Here is a 19,738-nt window from a genome sequence, read left to right as displayed (position 1 = left end):
AGCTAATAAAATATCTTCTCATGTTAGATTCTTCCGTGGTCATCAGAAAAAGAGACGCGTCTTTCAAATTTGGCATCGCAGTTCATTGAAACTACAAGAAACGGCTTGCATGATCACTCTCGAAGTTCACCGTTCACCGACCAGAGTAAATAGATGACACGGGTAAAATGTAACTGACAATTACGAAGACATTATTGCGCTGGAAAACATTCAAATTAATTGCCATCATTTTTCAAAAGTAGACCCTCATTTAGTATCCTAAAATGTTTTATTACAGCATTAATGAAATATATGATAGCGAATGATGCATTGTTGTCGTGACATTAACTTATTACGATCAGCCATTGATTACAACTAGACGATGAATTACTGTGTGACTTGAAAACACTGACCGTTTTTGTGTCGACCGGTGAATGCCACGGTGGTTCTATGGACTTAGATTGAAGAAAAGATAAACTATGCTTTTACAGTCACTATCTGTGCATTTCAGGGTTCATTCTTCTGTCTTTCTGACCTCTGACGTAGATGTAACATGCCAGTCTACACAACTTTGATCATTACTATCCACGATATACCATTGTGAAGCTGTCATGTTACATACAAGTAATACTTGGAGTCTGACAAAAGAAAGTTCAGCGTGTTGGAGTCGGTATATAGCGACTTCTCTAACTTCCCGTTTAAACAGTAAATGATTGATATCGTTCCTTTCAGAGCCAGTTCTAGCAAAGTTCATCAATGCTTTCACATAATAGCCATTACCACATGGAAACTGAAATAAGTTAGCCTACTTCATAAAAAACATTTCGTATTTGTATGGTCCATTATAACCCAGTCCATTTCAGCCACAGCAGCTGCAATTTTATTGATGTCATGACTTTTATCAGACAGTCGAGCACAAGGAATTCTGCTGTTTTTACAACATTTTTTCCGTTTCTCAAAATTTCATGATTATACCTGAACCTAATGCCGACTTTTAGTAGATTTTACAGTCGCTATGACAACCATACATGCATCCTTGAGAGGGAAAACGTGGCAAACATCCAAATTTGACAAGATTAATTGTCAGTGATTTTATATGACTTTTGACTCAAGCTAAAAGAGACATTAAATCTAAGTATACTTTTGTCAACTAAGCTCTTTGTCCCGATTGTACTACAAGAAAAAACAAAACAGAATGATGTTGACTAACTTGGACTCTGAATAATTTTCAATTAATTTCTGTTTTGGGGTCACGTGTTTTGAGGGATTTTGTATTTTGCTTCGACAGGTCTTTAATGCAATGATCAAGCAATCTGATAATGTATTACAGGTCATCATGTAAACTTAAATAACTTTCTGTAGGTCTCCGTACCAGTCCAACTGTAAGTTTGGCAGAAATTTCTCAGTCAACGACTTTGGTGAAAGATGACCTTCCACTTGAAATATATTTACGCCTCTTGTCTTCTCGGGATTCCTGCAAAGCAACGCAGAAAAACAAACTTTTCCGATGAGTTCGAGATCGCAAGGGAATTGTTTGATGGCAGAATGCGCCTTGGAGACGGATAATCGGACTCTTAATTTTTTTACAATAACTTTTTCGGATTACCATCAGTGGAGCTCATTTTACGAATTACGAATTAATCAAAATCTTCACCGGCTCATTTCTGTGAAAATCGAAAGATGTAATATGTCACCATTGAGTGAACACATTAAAGGGAGGCAGTCGTCGGAACTCTGCTCAAAGGTTGCCAGGGACCCCTATGACCGATGTAATCACTGTATCTAGGGTACGCTGGCGACTGATGAAAGTCAAAACATGTACGTTTACAATGAATATAGTAAAATTTAAATTTTGCAGCTATGTTTACTCGATGTCATGTATGAAATACATTGTTTGTAAACACGAAAGTCGCACACGTGCAGTTCCGACAACTACCTCCCTTTAAAGGCGGCCATTGCGAATTTTTCAAGTGTCGATAAATATCGGGTCATTTGTTTTTTCTTCTTCTAATAAAAATTTGCATGATGACCCTGATTTTCATTCGAAACGGCATCGTTTAGAGTTTCCTTCAGATAAGTTTCAGCGAAAAGTTTAAGTCTTCTGTCATGAACTACCTTAAATATATACTTTACCTGTAATCACCTGTAATCCAAATATGCCCATATATGGTCAAAGGGGCGTTCCTTGGTATTCAAAATGCCCGTGTGATGACGCTGTTTTTAAAAAGCGTCCACCCCGCTTAAAATCTGTTATTGGTTAGATTTTCTCTCTCCATGGTAACTGTGGCAAAATTGGAACAGGTTACAGTATACCTTAAATATTAAAAATCATTCTAGCGCTTGAGGAAATTAAAATACACCGGTACCCACCCTTCTACACCATACAAGTAGATGGCTGAGGGATATGTCGTGCCGCGTACACATCCTTTGACGTTATCCTTATATTTTGGATGTTCAACTCCTCGCCCTGGCAATAGAAATCAACGGTCAAATGTCAAAGTTATGCATTTTGCACAGCTGTTCTCGAATCATTGAACTGATATGCAATGTGATAACTAAACAGGCACAGAGCCATCAATTATAACGCCATAGTCCAATTGAGTTATGGTCAATCTTGCTGTGAAACGCTGGTGTCGTAATTTATTACTTTCGTCAATAGAGGGCGGTTGATAGCCCCACACTCATGTGTACGGGAAGATGCGGGTTTTAAAGAGGCACTCCCACTTTGTAACATTTTTAAAACACATTTTTTTAATGCCAACGGTCGATATTTGACGTGGCGATTGCGCGCGGATCGCGAGATATCGATAAAAACATGTCATTTCCCGAGCGTATTTTTCACATCCCGAAGTTTTACGATCGTTTCTGATTATACCCGGAATCCCCCGAAGGTTTGTTTTTGTGCTGATTGACGATATTCTAGGGAGTCCATAATAAGTTCGAACGGCGCAATTTTATCTCCAACTGCGAAGAATTTATATACAGAATTATGCCTTCTCTTCTGGTATGTTTTTTTAAACTTCTCCTTAGTTTTTGTCGTTTTCATTATTCTCAGTCAGTTCTATTATATTTTTAACCAATACCACATAGATATCAGTTTTTCCGTGTAAAATATTAGCCGCTTCTGATGACTACATTTTGTCGTCTGCCACACAATTACGCGTGGTTAGATACATAGCGGCCGCCGCGTGCGTATGCGTGCATACCAGGCGGCCGCCGCTATGTATCAACCGCACGTATATGTGCTAGTCACCTATGAGAATTCTGGTGGAATCAGCAAACTTTGTTTTCCGTTTTTTTCTCCGAGTCAGTAAGACTAGGCTTTCCCCAAGGGGGCATGACCGATCACCGACGTGAGTGGTACTGTGGCATACAGCAGCATAAGCGTAGACTCGTACTCCATAGCTTAGTTGACAATGGCCCAAGTGCCGAACGTTCGATGTTCGGAAGCTGAATTTAGGTGGGCCACAGGAATTCAAAATTTACTTTTTTGAGGACATGTTTTTATCGATATCTCGTGATCCTCGCGCAGTCGCCACGTCAAATATCGACCGTTGGCATTAAAAAAATGTGTTTAAAATGTCACCAAGTGGGAGTGTCACTTTAAAGGGCAGGTACTTGCAACTTTGATGATTTTTATCACATCTGTATTTCTTACATCGATCGCAAACTCCTGCTCTACTTCCCAAAGCATGCTAAAACTTTTACTATATTTAGCTGTCAAACAGCGTCATTACGTGTAAAATGCGCTATTATTGTTTATATTTCAGAACTTACAGACGGAACAGAATTCACGTGGAATAACAAAGCAGTTTACACATGTTGAGGCTGAGTCGACGAGCTAAGTACTGTGTACTTTAACATGCTTCGGGAAGTAGAACAAGAAAATTAAAACAAAAATAGTGGATTAATCATCAAAAGTTAAAGGTACTGGCTCTTTAAATGAATCCAACTCTTGTTGTATATCCCGAATTTCAGTTTTTGAAATCGGATCTTCCGAATCCTTTAATAAATTGATATTAAAGTAAGATACTTACAGTAAAGCAAAATAAGATTCTTCTCCATGTATCTTTTGTAACCAAGGAGATCAATGAAATCTCGCGCTGACACCAAACCTCCCAGCAAAGGCGCTGACACAGAACGCACCACTTTCAAGTTCTGTAAGTGAATTTGGGAATGGGTACTTGCTTTCATTTGTCATTACAATTCACTTCCAGTGAGGAATTTCGTATAACTAGTCATTGAACGATGGTTATTCATCTGCCTCTTCTTGTTCATTTATTGTGATTGTGTACTATTGTACAGTGTCACTAGAGTGCCCCTCGGAGACAGATATAGTCTCAAACTTTCCGAATACTAATCTACTCCACCATGTGGGGGCTGATTTTGAAGCTCGTGAAGTATGCAAAAACTATCACTTGACTGTGTTTAGTTTTGTGAAAATTAAAAATTTGATTTTTACTCATGAAGTTTGATTAGGAACAGCCGCCATTTTGAATTTCAAAGATTGATAAATTTAAGGTATCTTGTTTCTTTGTTTTAATTTGTTTTTTGTTTTTTTTGTAGAAGCAAATTTTGCGCGGTACCCCTCGATTTTTATCCATGATTTTGAAAGAGCTTGATTGACCGTTTTCTCGGGGAAAATTTCGAGCAAAGTTTAAGTCTTTACTCTCGAGGGGCATACTATTTTAAGTAAGAAAAACGACCACCCGGCACCTCGATCGTCCATCATAAACGGGATTGTTTCAAAGCCCTGACATGGACGTCACTACAGAATCCGAAACGTGTGGCTTATGATAATACACATCTCGAAAATGAAAATTTAAACTTCGTCTTACTTTGTTCAAGGAAACTTTAAACCATTTTTTTCGAAATCAAGGGTCACCTTGCAAATTTTGGTAATACAGACACAGATTCATGAAGGAGAAAAATAAATTATCGATTTCTATCAAATGAGGCACAACAGTTTAATTTATACACTGCAAGCTTCAAAAAGCATCATACCAGCAAATAATTGTGAACATTTGACAGTCATGGTCTGAATATCTGTCCTCTAGCCGCATTCTATCCTAAGCTCTTGTAAACTAAAATATTTCCTTTTTTCACGCACCGAACAATTTCTATATTCACTAGATTTTATCATTGTCGAAACACTTTGAAAAGGTTTATATATGCTATTGATATTTATAATGGTAATCCTTCGCTGGATGAAATTTTTGTGCGTCTTTGTGAGCATGCGCACTTCTTTAAAGGGAAACCTAAGTCCAGCGACATTGACCGTTTATCCCTTCCAAAATCACCCTTGAGTAAAATGCAGCTCAAATTTGCAACATAATTGCACGCGCTGACGACTACGGCGCGACGAAAAGAGAAGTCGAAGTAGACGACATTTATGAAAATGAGCTCGGAATCCCATGGGCGCGAAAGGGCTCATGGGAGGAGCGTGCGTGACGTCATCGGCGATACAGACGATTGTAGCTTGCAGCTGGAGGAGTACCGTGAACAGTTCAGCGCGTTCGTAAGACGACTCTGGAGAGTTCGGACAGCGATATTTCTGACATCGAGTATTACTTTTCCCCGACTGAAATCAAACCATACTAATTTGAACCAAGATATGTAATAATGGGAAAGCATTTCCACACATCGTTCATAATTCCGCGGAGGGAGTCACTGTGCTTGACCCCGAACTGGATTGGAGACACTGAGTGACTCTGCGATCCTTCAGCGCTACGTTTCTAAAACAGAGTTTTCTTTATCAGTCGCTTAAAATTATTTTTTGGTTCGTGAATGATACGTAAGTCGAGCTTGGCCAGATCTTTAAGGTTGCGAAATCTTCGATATATATCGGAAAATATTTATTCGCAATTTGACAAATGTATAGTGTCATCTATTTTTCGAAGTTGGTGTCGAACTTAGAAAGTCGGGCTAACTCAGATCTACAAAGTGATGAAATCTCCGATATAATGGATATTTGCCCGCTATTTAAAAAATAGTATTGTCTATATTGTTGTAAAGAATGTATTTCATACAAGACCAGCCAAAACTCTCGATGATGTCCGATATGTCCTCTGTTCAAGTCTCGATCGCCAAGTAAAAATGTATTACATGTAAAGAATATGAATGTAATTCGTGCAAGGCGCTCCCCAACTCAAGGTGATATCCGATCGACCATCTCGACGAAGTTTCGATTGTAGTGTATGAAAGTTCGTGTGGAAATTTTATGAAAAAATGCTTTACATGTAAAAAATGCATTTCGTGCATGAATAAATATAATAATGTAAAACATACAGTATAGTATTCTTGACTACCGGCCACGGATGCTATGAACTAAGAGTCGGACAGAGGTGGTCGGGTGGTCAGATCTGTTAGGCACGTGGTGAAATCTCCGATATACATCTGATATTTACCCACAATTTGACAAAGTATCGTCTAGTATATCAGAGTTAATGTCCTAAGTCGCCGATATTTATCGGATGAATAGCCATGATTTCGCAGACCCGGCGTGCCGACACAGTACACGTAAATCAAGTATCGTCTGGTATCGATATTAGCCTAGGAGTCTCGGCGCAATTGATATTTATTGGGTAAATATAATATCGGCGATTTCTCAGACCCGGCGTGCCGATCGAGACACATCATTCTCGACCGCGGGCCATCCGGGTACTTGCGGATTCTTACGTCATTTTTGCGTCACAGCGCCGTTGGAAGTTCGAATTTTTCAACCACCAAAGAAATATTCAAAGTTTCAATATACATAAATGACATAACTTTTAGTTCTGCTTTTTTCCACACAATTTCTGTATCATTCGCTCTTCTGTATCGTCTGATCTCTCATTCACCTCGCTCGTATGCGTTTCACCTACTGACGTCTCTCCGCGGTCGAGAATAGGCAAGAAGTCATTCCAGTATCTTGTAATATCAATATTACCAGGTTTTTATCGGGTATATAAGGGCGATTTCGCAGATCGGGCTGTCGAGACGAGAGACGCTTTGTGTAGTTTCGTCTTCGGATTTTAGAGTCCCAAAATCGCCAATATTAACATTTATCTGGTTAAAACCGGCGATAGTAGGCTGACTCAGCATGTCAAGATACGAACCGCATTGTTTAGTATAGTCTTGTATCGGTATCAGAATCCCGAAATCCCTTATAAAACAATCATCATGAAAGAAGTAGAACACAACTTTGTATCTTTTACAGATTTTAAAACTCGCCCAACTTTCTGTTTTCGAAAAAGCTGTTCCGTGGGACGACGATAAAAGCTGACTCCGTTTGTTCTTCCTTGAGTGAGTTTTGCACTCAACTGAACAACAGTTAATCGTTTTTTATGCTACTGAGCATTAAAGAGTCGTAACGTGCAGAACTGCACTGCTGCAGTCATAGACTCCAATGCTTTGGTAAAGCGGTCACACATGTTCGTGTATCACCGATGACGTCACGTACGCTCCTCCCATGAGCCCTTTCGCGCCCATGGGATTCCGAGCTCATTTTCATAAATGTCGTCTACTTCAACTTCTCTTTTCGTCGCGCCGTAGTCGTCAGCGCGTGCAATTATGTTGCAAATTTGAGCTGCATTTTACTCAAGGGTGATTTTGGAAGGTATAAACGGTCAATGTCGCTGGACTTAGGTTTCCCTTTAAGTTTATCAAGTAAACTTTTATCAAAAAGGTTATGCTTTACCCTCTTTAGAATGAATTCATGTCTTGCCTGGTTGATTTATTTATAATGTTTGCACGATTTCGGGAAATTGTTTTGAAAATAAAATAAATAAAGGAGCCTCACAAAAATGTCTAAACTTTAACAACTGAAAGTGGTTATAGTAAGAGCAGTCACCTCATCGACTTGTTCCACGCATTCCATACCACCGCGTAGAGCTTTTTCCCATTTCTGGTGTTTTTCTAAGTCCCCAATGAGGTCAAGAACCCTCTCCGGCGACGCATTCAACTCGTACATGGTTTTATACCTAAATTAAATAAGAAAATATATGTACAGCTTCACATTTAACTTTGTAAAACTTATTTGTCGAAGCTGTAGTGCGCCCTCTAATAATCGATTGTTGATATGCAGAATGTGATCAATCTCTGGAGGCAGGCCAGGAACTGAAAATTAAACAAATGTTCACAAGAATTCTTCTTTCTATTTTACCGATATCGATATATTGGATACTTGAATGCCACATAGTTACAAGTGATTCAGCATGCATTTTGTTAAATGTAAGTCTTGTTCGTTTTGTTTCATTACACAACAGCTAACATTTGTTGGAAACAATAAATTATTTGTTTTCAGTGATATACACACGCAACGATATTGTTCCAATGCCAGAAAATAACAAGGGAAACAGAATAGTTGGCCAACATAACAATTCGCTTGCCACTTCTGGCTATTCTGCCAGGAAAATCCGAGGTATGTTATTGCCTATAGTCTTTCTTAATCTAAACATTGCAGACTGATCTCAGTGCCACTGGCATAGACTGGACCCCAAGTCGCTTGGCTTTTCTCGGCAGCAGTTGCAATAAGGCGACAGTCTGCTGGGTAATTCCTTCAATTTACTTTGTTTTTATATCTATATGCCAACAGACTTGAAGCAATGTTACCACTAGCATAGAATTATATCGATATTATTAGTGCAATCAAAACTAGAATAGCAACCGCCGAGGTTGAGATTAAAATTGTGGTAGATTTGGCCCCTGGAGGGGTACTCCTGATATTTTCATGCGGGGGTGTGCCGCCAAAGTCGAAAACATCAGCCCATGTATATTCCAAAAATATGACCCATTGTTAGGGATTTACTTGACAAATTTGGGGAATTTTCACCTTTATTCTGTTGCATGTGAAGGTTTTCCTGAAGCAAGGGACATTTGTCCTGTTATCGACCCATGCCTAGGGTTTTGGGATGAAAAATCTAGCTATGTTCAGGGAATTTTTTCGTGAAAAAGTGACCTATTCGGGCGGCAAATATGGGAGTACCCCCGGGAATTTGGCAAAAGGCAATTAGACGTTAGCTCTACCGTTGCTAGTTTTTGATCACTTACACATTGCCTTGGAAGTCCAGTGACTTCTTGTACACAATTTCCATTCCTTTCTGACGAGCAAATGTAAAATATTTGTTAAAAATAAATCTTATTGAAATAATAACCACTACTACAAGAGTACAAAAGATATTACGTGAAGTATATTTATGTCAGATAATGACTTTGATAGTAATAATTAAACTGGTTTATAATGCGACACAATTTAACGTACATGGTTCATCATATTGTCCTTACAGAATCTTCTTAATTACATCTGTTAATGGTTGAGCTATGGTTCCAACCATGAAAAAATTACACCAAATGAACGACTGGCAACTGTATTGTAGTGTATTTGCGATATGAATTGACATGCGTGTGTATGTTATATCAACGAATGAGATCGGTATCGTAGTTCATAAATGTATTGACGAGCATATTGTGTATGAAATCGGTCCGGGCGTGGCTGAGTAACGGCTGAGGACTGACGGACGGGTGGATCCCAATCTATTGGTCCCCTTGCCCAGACATTGTCCGCGGCTACTGATAGATAGTACCACAGGCGATTGATACTTCACCGCTCCAGGCCAGTGTGACGTAACATTACAAGGGCCTCAAGCGCCGGTGTGTGTTGTACGACTTTCCGAGAACGAACGATTAAAAAATACCAACAAAAATTTAAAAAGTCGATCAAGTTTCTGTGTACGAAATCACGGAGTTACAAGCAAAGTCCCGAAGTAATCCTGAAAAGAGGTCAACTCATAACCAACCTCATCTACACAAGATTAGTCCGTAACAGAACTGGATTATACCCAAAGAGTCAAATCGTACGTGCAATCTTGGTGTAACATTAAACTACCAATCATATATCTCAATTTAGGCTAATACTACGGTATATTTCGCAATGTGAGGGCGACACTAATCATCTATAGTACATATGTGATACATGAAGATGATTTTTTCAACCGTGGTCGTTAGACACTATGTGTCAACAAACTACAATCTCTGTGGAGTTTGAATCTTTTTACCGATGTCTTCCAAGGTTTCCAGTCTTCCGATGACATGTACGCTTCCACTTTGTGTAAAGTATCACTTGCAATTGATCTAAAATCTGTCATCTTGGCCCGTCTCCAGGTTCTTGAACTTCCACCAAGTGACCAATGAAGTCGTTAATGTTGATACAGTTTGTCAGTCACCTATGTACCGGGCGCGTGGTCTAGTGTCACCCTCTAATATTTGTTCAACGTTTGGCAAACTATCTCCAAATCCTTTAAAACATTATATAATGCCTTAAATCCTGTTTCAATGTTATTTGACGTTAAGGGTTGACAATTTTATATAGGGGGAGGGGCGTCAGTAAATGATAAGGTGATATTTTCCCATCTGCTCCACCTGGTATATTTTTACAAACTGGGTGAATTCTGACAATGTTTTGCTCTCCCTAAGCGGAATGTTTTCATTGGCAATATTCGACAAAAACCTACCGTAAAATAAATTCATGATCATACATTAAATCATAAGTTGGAACAGAAACTTGTTCATGTACTATATCATTTAAGTTAGTTGATTATATTCTTGAAATACATTTCATCAGTTATTCAAGCCAGCTTATAACTTTCACAAAGTTTACAGTAAATATATCTCGCTGGTTCCTATGGATCTTTCGACGGCATGACAGCACAAGAGCAAAATCCGTCGTCATTCAGACAGCTCTCGCTCTTTCTGACGAGCGATTTTAGCGAAAGGCGCAAAATTGACGACAGAGAACTCCGTCACGGTACGCCGTCTGGTCGGACAATCTAGACAATCAAGCACGTCTGGCTCGGTGAGCGTCGTTTTCCAGAAATACCGTTGAGGGCGCATCACCATACGGTTGAGGACAGACCTGCGTAGCCAACGTGGGGCTGCGAGAGTCGATTGGGAACTTTCAGTGGTGGGGAGAGGGCAGTGAGGAGCTTGAAGTGTTGTGGAAGTGGGAAGGGACCGTATAGACACTGGGGGCAATGAGCATCATAATTCAGTGGGAGGGCAAACTTTTTCCGCATAATTCAGTGGGAACGAAGTTACGAACAGTTCCACTTTCTCCTCCAAATTTTAAAGTCAAGGTCAAAATTTGTAAGATCAGTATATCAGCCTTCAAAACATGTTTTGTTATGATTTCTTAGAATTGACCGAATTTGCCAGATGACCGCAGTGGAACAATCATGGACAGGGTGAACGTGTGGTACTACAGGTCAACACGTCCCTTCTATTCGTGGGGCCGTGTGAGGGTACCAGAACAAGGCTTAAAGGCATACAGTCGTCGGAACTGCGCTCAAAGGTCGTATGGGACCCATACGACCAATGTAAACACCGTTGTATCCAAGGTACGATGGTGATTGATGAAAGTTAAAACATGTCTGTCATAATCTACATCGTATAATGTTGCAGCTATGATGATGAGGTGCATCTAAATATCGTGTACAAAATACATTGTTTGTAAACAAGAAACTCGCACAGGCGCAGTTTCGACGACTGTATCCCTTTAAAACTTTAATACATTCATTGTAGATTACAGTAATTTGTGACAGGTCATGATGTGACAAGTTAGCAACAGTTGAAACCGTAAAAACAAAAGAACACCACAGGATGGACACCATTGGCTTATTTTTATTAAAGTCATCAATTGCAAGTGTACAATAGGCTGAAGCTGACTTGCAGTCGTCAGCAAGATTGAGATTTAATACTGATGAGTATGAATGTGGAAAACTTTATGTTTTTTTCTACACATGTAAGCCTTTCACTGCGGTGATTTGAGATGGACACTATTCTCTTCTGTGGAAGGGTTGGATCTCTACGAAAGGGAATGATACTGAAAAGATAAAATCAGGGTTTGTTTCACTGTCCAAAGAGAAAAGGTTAATAAAGATGATGGCAAGCTCTTGACTTTGAATTGACAGCTAAATTCACAGACGCACAGCCACAAACACTGAGAAATGTGCAGGGGGAGGGGGGCAAGACCTGGAGTGATCTATATCTACATTAAGTGAGGCCAACGCAGTGTGTATCGCTGTTAACATACAGTTGATGCAAGCATATGACAAATTGTGTTGAGTTATCAATTTTATGCAATGACAGCTGTTCTGATTTGGAAAACCTGTGAAACCTTTTCACAGCAAAATTACAATCAAAGTTCACATCCACATCATGAAAATTCACCAATATTTGGAATAAACAATACAGGGGATTACTCTCAGGAACACTGTCACTGTCTTGAGGACAATGGTGTAGAAAACCTGGAGAACAGAAGACCCGTCTTCCTCACAGTATTAATCAGTATACGTCTAAGGGCACCTATCAATATAAATAAATATAAACATACTCCCTAGAATAGAGTTGAAATGTACTGCAACACAGAATGGGCCCACTGTTTCTCTGTTTTGCCACTAATGATTCGTCTTGCAAGTAAGTAAATGCTTTTTGTGACTGTGTTACTATGAATACAAGACAACTATACTAGAATGTGTGATCTTCGGATTTATCTCGGTACTAGGCTTATTAAGGGCCTTATAATGACCAATGGATATGCAGATACAAAAGTTATTGCAGTTTGCTGTTAAGAGAGCAGGGACACTTGAAAGCTTACTTGACAATGCTGTCAATTTCTTGAAATTGCACCAATCATCGAGTATAAGTGACTTCCAGATTGTCTGAGATTGGCAGCCGTCATGAAAACACTGGCCGTACATAATATATAGATTGTACATGCTCACACTCACAGATCAGAGTAAAGGCATCCGCTTGAGAGCACATTCAAAATTACTTTAACTTATAAATCGGAATTTATTTGCATTCAATTTGTGTGAGTTCTCTGTGATGGAATGTTTCATGGCGACTGCTAGTCTCAGCCACATGGGAATTTGCTGATAAAAACTATTGCTGCAATTTGTGGTAAAGTTTTAGCAATGTCAAGCAAATTTCAAAATTGCCATAATTTCTGTCATAATCCCTGTTGGTGTTGCAAGATATAAAATACTTTGTAAGAAAATTTGAGCATTTGGAGAACAGTGGACCCAGTGGTAGGTAGTTGCCAAATGTCATATCCATGAAAGGTCAACTTCAGGTTTACTATTGTGACCCTCAACGATATCCAACAACAGAGCCCCTGAGCCCCTAAGTTACTGATAATGGACAACAACTTACAACCAGACCCACTGTTCTACATTTACATCTGTCTGCATCTACTGAAACCAGAAATACAAAAATTTTTAAATAAATAAAAACATTTAAATAACAAAAATATTTACAATATCTCATAAATATAAACTCAGCAAAAGGACATGAAATATTAAAAGTTCAACTATTTTTTCTGATACAGGGATAAAGAAACCCTATAAATTACATAAATAATTGAGACTAACAGGCCTTTAATAAAAGTTTTTGCAGTGTTCATGAAAAATTAAACAATATTTTGTAAAATCCCATCCTTGCAAAATATACATGTACTATCAATAAAAATGAGACTTTACTCACAATAAACATGAGTGAGAATAGAAGTCAAACACCTACTGAATAATTATCCATGAAAATGGATGACATAACCACCTATTACCGGAAAAGAACTTTAAAAATATCTGGACTACATGTACTTCAAGTCCATTGATACATGGAGATACGGTAAAATTTGTGATGAATAGTTCACAGCTAAAGGGACTGTGGCTGTTGTAACTGTTGATGGCTTTGTTCACTAATTTTGTTCATCATGTAGTTTCTTGTTCTACTCCCCACGGCATGTTGAGATACACAGTATTCAGCTTGCCATCTCAGCCTGTATATGTGTAGATTGCATTTTTTATTGTTGACAAGTGAATTTTAGGCTGTAGTAAAATTCAAATGTAGCCAATAGGCATGCATTTTTTTACATATAGACTCTGTGTTGACAAGCGAAATAGTACCGGGTACATATTTTTACATGCCTTTGGGAGTACAACAAGAAATTTACATTGTCATGCAAAACAAAAATAGTGAAAACATACAGACATGCAAATCAGATGCAAATGAACTGATTCAGCTTATACGATAACCTCACATTGGTATACCAAATGTGAGCTAAAAATCATCAATAGCTACAGCGCTGTCCCTTTAACCATAGGCTAAACATTGGAGAGAGTAAATTGTCATGTGTAAAGAGAAATTAATGCATAGAAATTGAGCTCAGTACAACTCACACATACCGTCACTCACGGTACTGTGGTATGATTCCTACATGTTTTGGATAGTGTGGTTGACCCCATTCATACAAAGGGGTTGGAATAACCAGACTGATGTAAATTAAACAATTCTCTCCCTTTGCACTTGTTGTGTTCAATAGGCTATTTACCTATTAAAAGTACCAATTTCCCTGCACTGTTTACAAAAAGGCTACACTACGTGATCTATTTATCTGAAAGGCTTCATGGACGTAAAAAATTCGAACATCCGTACACAATATTCATAAGCACAGACAAAATTATACAGTGTACAACAGTAACATCGACAAGAATCACAGAGAAACAGTGCATACTTTCAAAGGGTCAAACCACACAACCAAGTTCCCCTTCATAAATCAAGTTTGTTTCAGCTTTACTGAATTCAAATATGCTTGACAAATTGTAGTAAACAGATTTTTTTTCAACGAAGAAGCTAGTATGCCATCTAGTGGAAAAGATTGTGGCCATGTATGGTATACAATGTATTTTGGGATATTTACAATTCAAAGTCACACAGAACGATTAAACTGAACTGAATGATCAAGGGGAGAAAATTTAAATTCATGACATTTTCACATGCCTTTCAGCTTCACTGCATACACATTACACCCCTGCAGCACATCTTTAAAGGTGCAGTGACTGTAAGTTTAGATTTTTTTCACCATTTTTGTTTTTAATGTCAACTGAAGTTTCTTGTTCTACTCCCCAAAGCATGTTGAGAGATTGAGACACATTGTTGAGCTTGTCAACTCAGCCTGTACATGTGCAAACTGAATTGTTATTGTTGACAGGTTAATTCTGGTCCAGACTAGAATTCAAATGTGAACAATAACAGTGCATCTTACGTGCATATATGCTGTGTTGACAAACTAAATAGTTGGTGTTTCAACACGCTTTATGCGGTAGAACAAGAACTGGTAATTGACATTCAAAACAAAAATTGTGAAAAAAAAATCACCGAAAGTTAGTTACTTGCCCTGTACACTATAGTATAAATGTTGCACACCAAGTTAGTTCTGTCACAGTCCCTCTATTGGATAGAGGGACTGTGGTTCTGTAAACAAATGTTTTGTCGGTAATTTGCACATTTCCATGTATTTCAACATAAACATCAGCAAGCTGAAGGGTGAGAGGGCATTTCTAAATTATAACTGTTGAAAACGGCTTCACCAAACATGGTAGGTCAAGACTGTATGCATTCATCACATGTAATGAATGAACTGAAATACTTGTGCAAACGACACTATGCTATACATTATACATCAATGTGTGTGAAATTTTAGGTACTTGAAAGTATAAAAAAACGCGTGAAGGTTTTGGCAAGTTTGCTGTTGTACACTGAAAAACTTTTTTTTTGGCAAAAGTATATACAATTATGTCCCATGGAAGGGTACTTATACACAGTACAATAAATTTTGTTACATACGTATAGCAACAGTTATACATTTGTCATTGCCATAGCTATCTTAATTTGCCCTGACGGCTGAAGGTTTTAGAAATGATGAGAATAGTTTTTGTTGCTTGGATTTATAACTTAACGTGTTAAACTGTTACAACACTTTATCTACTGTATGCTTTATGTGTCAATTTCACTGCCGTAAATTTCAGTCCATTGAGGGATTACCCATCTCTCAGCTGATCAACAATTCTAGTGAAAATTGACTGACCTACTACCAAGTTGGCTACTAACAATGCTATGGTTCAATTTTGAAATATTGGAAATCTAAAGTAGAATGTAGAGATTTACTTTGAAATTCTTGTTTTTCTGTGATTTTCTTTAAGTTGATCTGCACTACCGATGTACATTCCTAACTATGTGTATTGCACTTGAAATTTAAAATCAACAGAACTATTTATCTTACCTAAGCACGGTCGTTGAAAAGTCAGTGTGGGTTTACAGAGTGAAGAAATATACACTTAGAGTCTGTGAATGGATATACACTTAGAGTCTGTGGAAGATGGACATACCTACAATTGTCAAAACCGGTGAAAAAGGAACTGAATGGCATATACTTTCACTGTGTGCTGGGCACAGCTTATCAAGAGATTAGTGCTAAACGAAACAGTAGATTAGTCCCCTCAGAGTAAAAAAGAAACATTTTCCAAGCATATCTTTCACCATCCACTATACTGTACTACACTATCATCTACTTTTAACAACAAATCTAAAATTATTTTATCTGGATTGGAAAAATATGGCAGTGATGTCAATAAAACAATACAACTATCCTCTGATCATGTCAAATACCATCCAGTAAGACTTCGGAGAGAAAAAACACAAAAAATTTTTCAATACATACCTAGTTATGTTCATGTAGATGTATGCTTCTATGGTAAAAATTGAATTAATTGTAGAATGTGGTATTTTGGCTGTATCTATGTATCTCAATATGCTTTGGAGAGTAGAACAGGTATCTGTAATTGACATTAAAATCAGAGGAAAAGTCATCTAAAGTTTACAGCTACCGGCCTTTCAAAGTGAAACATAATATGCCTTCTTAACCTTTGCTAAAGAAATTTGGGAACAATTGAAGATTCCTCAGACAACATCTTTCATTCTACAGACAAGTCAGGAATGGGATTTTTACTCAGAACCCCATAAGAAAGGAATTTTACTCAGACTCCCTAAGTATAGGATTTTTACTCAGACTCCCTAAGTCTATAACAGTAAACCTTGTTGTAGAGTCTGAAGAATGGAAAGAAAGATGTTAGCTTTCTGGATTTTATTTTAAATCCCGACTTCTCCAACAGCCGTTGGGCAGCCATTTGAGATTCGCTGGCGTGCGACATTATTTTCTCGTATCTGTTGCTTTTGCCATATTTGATTGCTGCTGCAACCAGCATGGTGCCTATGCCAGATCGTCGGTACAAACGAGAAACACTGAGTGTTTGCAATTCAAGAGCTGTCGAGTCAACCTTCATGGCACTGACTGTTGCCGTGCCAACGACCTCACCATCATCTTCAGCTATAAACATCTCAGCCTTGCGGCTGTCCATGTAATTACGTTTGATGTCACGCAGGTCTGTCATCATGCGGCGCTTGGCGTAGGCAGCGCTTTTGATGTAACTGACCACGTACATGACCGCGACCGTGGTGATGATCACCGAGCCGGAGATGGCAAACGACCTGAAAAACACCCAGGCCACGAACGCTATGATACTGATGTACAGCCTGGCAGTCTGACGGTGCAGAAAGACGCGGAAAATGTCCTGCGAGTTGTCGATGCAGCCATCTCGGAAGATCTTCAGAGCTGCCTGGATATCTCGTCTTTCACACGGCCTGACCTTTATCCCAGAGTCACTCATATAGGAAACCATTGTTGAGTAAACTGCACCAGTAGACTGCAACTGTATGGGTAAGAAAATGAAGAAGGTATTACTTGAAAAGTTTTCATCACAGTGATGTTCTCGCACCTTTCCATTGTTCAACTTGTTGATATTTTTTTGAGTTTTTCATCTGATTCAATATGTTACATTAATGATTACAAGTGCCATTTTGGAGGTACAAAGTTCAACACTTTACTCATTAATGGAAGTTTGATCCTATTTTCCACATTCTTTTTTTCATACATTGAAAATCTAAGGGAAATATTTGTATTGTACAGACAAATAGCAAAAATATTACTCTCCAAAGTGCAGTCTGCAGAAATGATGTTGACAGCCCAGGTTCTGTATGCTTTAAAAAAATACTTTCTTGACGAGTATCATGATTCAAAGTCTATGATTCAAGTATTGTCATAAAATTCCTATGAAACGATATCTTTTTATCTTGATGCCTGTGACAATGATTTCTTCTTCAAAATCGGGCCAAGCGTCAGGGGTTCTTTGGTGAATTTTGCTATAGTGGCAAATTTCCGTTATGGTAGTATCAACCGTATGATAATTCAAAGTCGCACCAAAGGACAACACAAATGCAATATTTATGTTTTTTGGGACATTGTAAAGGAATTGCGCACAAACTTCATTATTTTATGCACAGTGTGCTTTGTGTCACACAAACATACTCCAACCATGTCAAACAATACTTGAAACTACGTTCCGACGTAGCATAAACTCTACACTTAAAACACGGTCCCTCCACCGTGCTTAAAACTACCCAGGCCACATCGCGCCTGAGGGAAGCTTTCGTATATTTTTCGTCATTTCAACAAATGCTCCCGGAATATTTTGAAATTCTCTTTACAGAAGACACGAAGCTACGACTCACCAACGCTGTAAGATCGGTAAAGTTTAAGCAGTTTACCCACAATTCAATTGGTAGGTGATGTGCCCCGAAACTGCGAAAGGGATTAAAATGTAAACATGTGGGGAATCAGCAGGCCTCCGGCCATCCACAGGCTGTCTATCACAGGTTTTAGAGTCAATGCAGGCGAACCGCTAACCGTCACTGATACAATATCAGTGACGAAAAGCGGTTCGCCTGCATTGACTCTAGAGCTGTGCTGTCCGGTCCTACTAATTACTGCCCGTGACTGCCCGTAGCTGCCTGAGGACTGCCCGAGAACTGCCCGAGCACTGCCCGAGGAAAAAGTGGGCCAAATTTCGCCAATTTTAACACTAGGCCAATAGGTTCAGTTTATATCATGCCCAGCCAACCAAAAATATCATTGATTTGGCGTTAACCTGATGTTTTCTCTGGCGGTTTTGGAACTCTGAAGACGTTCCGGCTCGAACTACATCCGCCAGCTTGATAGTGAGATCATACCATTTAGTCCGAGAGGTGGTACAATAACCTCGCCAAGTGCGTACAGCTTGATAGCCTACCACCCCTTGCACTGAATGGTATGATCTCACAATCAAGATGGGGACGTCTTTCTCGTCGAAAGCCCGGCGTCTTTCGGGTTCTAAAGCCGCTAAAGAAAACACTAAATCAATGATATTTTTGGTTAGCCAGGCATAATATAAGTTCAAGCTATTGGCTTAGTGTTAAAATTGGCGAAATTTGGCCTACTTGCTCCTCGGGCAGTCCTCGGGCAGCTACGGGCAGTCACGGGCAGTAATTAGTAGGACTCGTGCTGTCTATAGCCACAAACAGTGATGTATTGTAATACCAGCAAGTTTACGAATGTTTGCGAAACATGACTGGCTTCTTCAAAATATAGATTAGTCTTCTCTCCGGCTACATAGCATGGTCATGGTACAAAACTTAATCAGCTATTACAATCAAATATGACGATCGACCGTACATCTTGGAAAACAGTGACTCGAGTGAGTGAAAGTGAACTGCTGAAGTGAAACCCCGAGTACATGTCATGTAAATACATGTGAGAGACAATCAACTGAAGTTGTACAATTTCACCGATCACGTTGAAATGTTAGGCAATGAAATACTTACTGGAGACTGTTTCCGAATTTTCTTCAGCCTCTCGATTGCAAATGGACGGCTGCTCACCGAGAATGGATATAGAGCAGTGACCACAGAACGGTTTTCATATGCACTGCCCAGACATGTAGTCACTGCCTGCCCGCTGCAGAACAACAATTATAGCTGGGTCAAACTGAGGTCACAACTCCCTAGAATGATA

At 38.9% G+C, this 19,738-nt stretch overlaps 2 protein-coding genes across 2 annotated transcripts; both read right to left on the bottom strand.

Moving 5' to 3' along the window:
- Window positions 1-1,157: 1,157 nt before the first annotated feature.
- Window positions 1,158-10,176, bottom strand: LOC139136941 (stAR-related lipid transfer protein 6-like). Its single transcript, XM_070704810.1, has 6 exons — window positions 10,014-10,176; window positions 9,010-9,059; window positions 7,811-7,940; window positions 4,017-4,137; window positions 2,350-2,446; window positions 1,158-1,453 (listed from the first exon to the last, which is right to left on the bottom strand). The coding sequence occupies exons 1-6, from the start codon at window positions 10,101-10,103 to the stop codon at window positions 1,324-1,326; spliced, it is 618 nt and encodes a 205-aa protein (XP_070560911.1). The 5' UTR covers window positions 10,104-10,176; the 3' UTR covers window positions 1,158-1,323.
- A 2,312-nt stretch (window positions 10,177-12,488) lies between these two features.
- On the bottom strand, window positions 12,489-19,734 carry LOC139136940 (probable N-acetyltransferase camello). Its single transcript, XM_070704809.1, has 2 exons — window positions 19,549-19,734; window positions 12,489-17,561 (listed from the first exon to the last, which is right to left on the bottom strand). The coding sequence occupies exon 2, from the start codon at window positions 17,529-17,531 to the stop codon at window positions 16,854-16,856; it is 678 nt and encodes a 225-aa protein (XP_070560910.1). The 5' UTR covers window positions 17,532-17,561; window positions 19,549-19,734; the 3' UTR covers window positions 12,489-16,853.
- Between the last annotated feature and the right edge of the window lie 4 nt (window positions 19,735-19,738).

Source organism: Ptychodera flava, chromosome 7 (genome assembly GCF_041260155.1).
Source record: "Ptychodera flava strain L36383 chromosome 7, AS_Pfla_20210202, whole genome shotgun sequence".
Classification (NCBI taxonomy): Eukaryota; Metazoa; Hemichordata; class Enteropneusta; family Ptychoderidae; genus Ptychodera; species Ptychodera flava.
The sequence above is the reverse complement of the archived record's forward strand: the minus strand, read 5'-3'. Positions and strand labels throughout refer to the sequence as shown.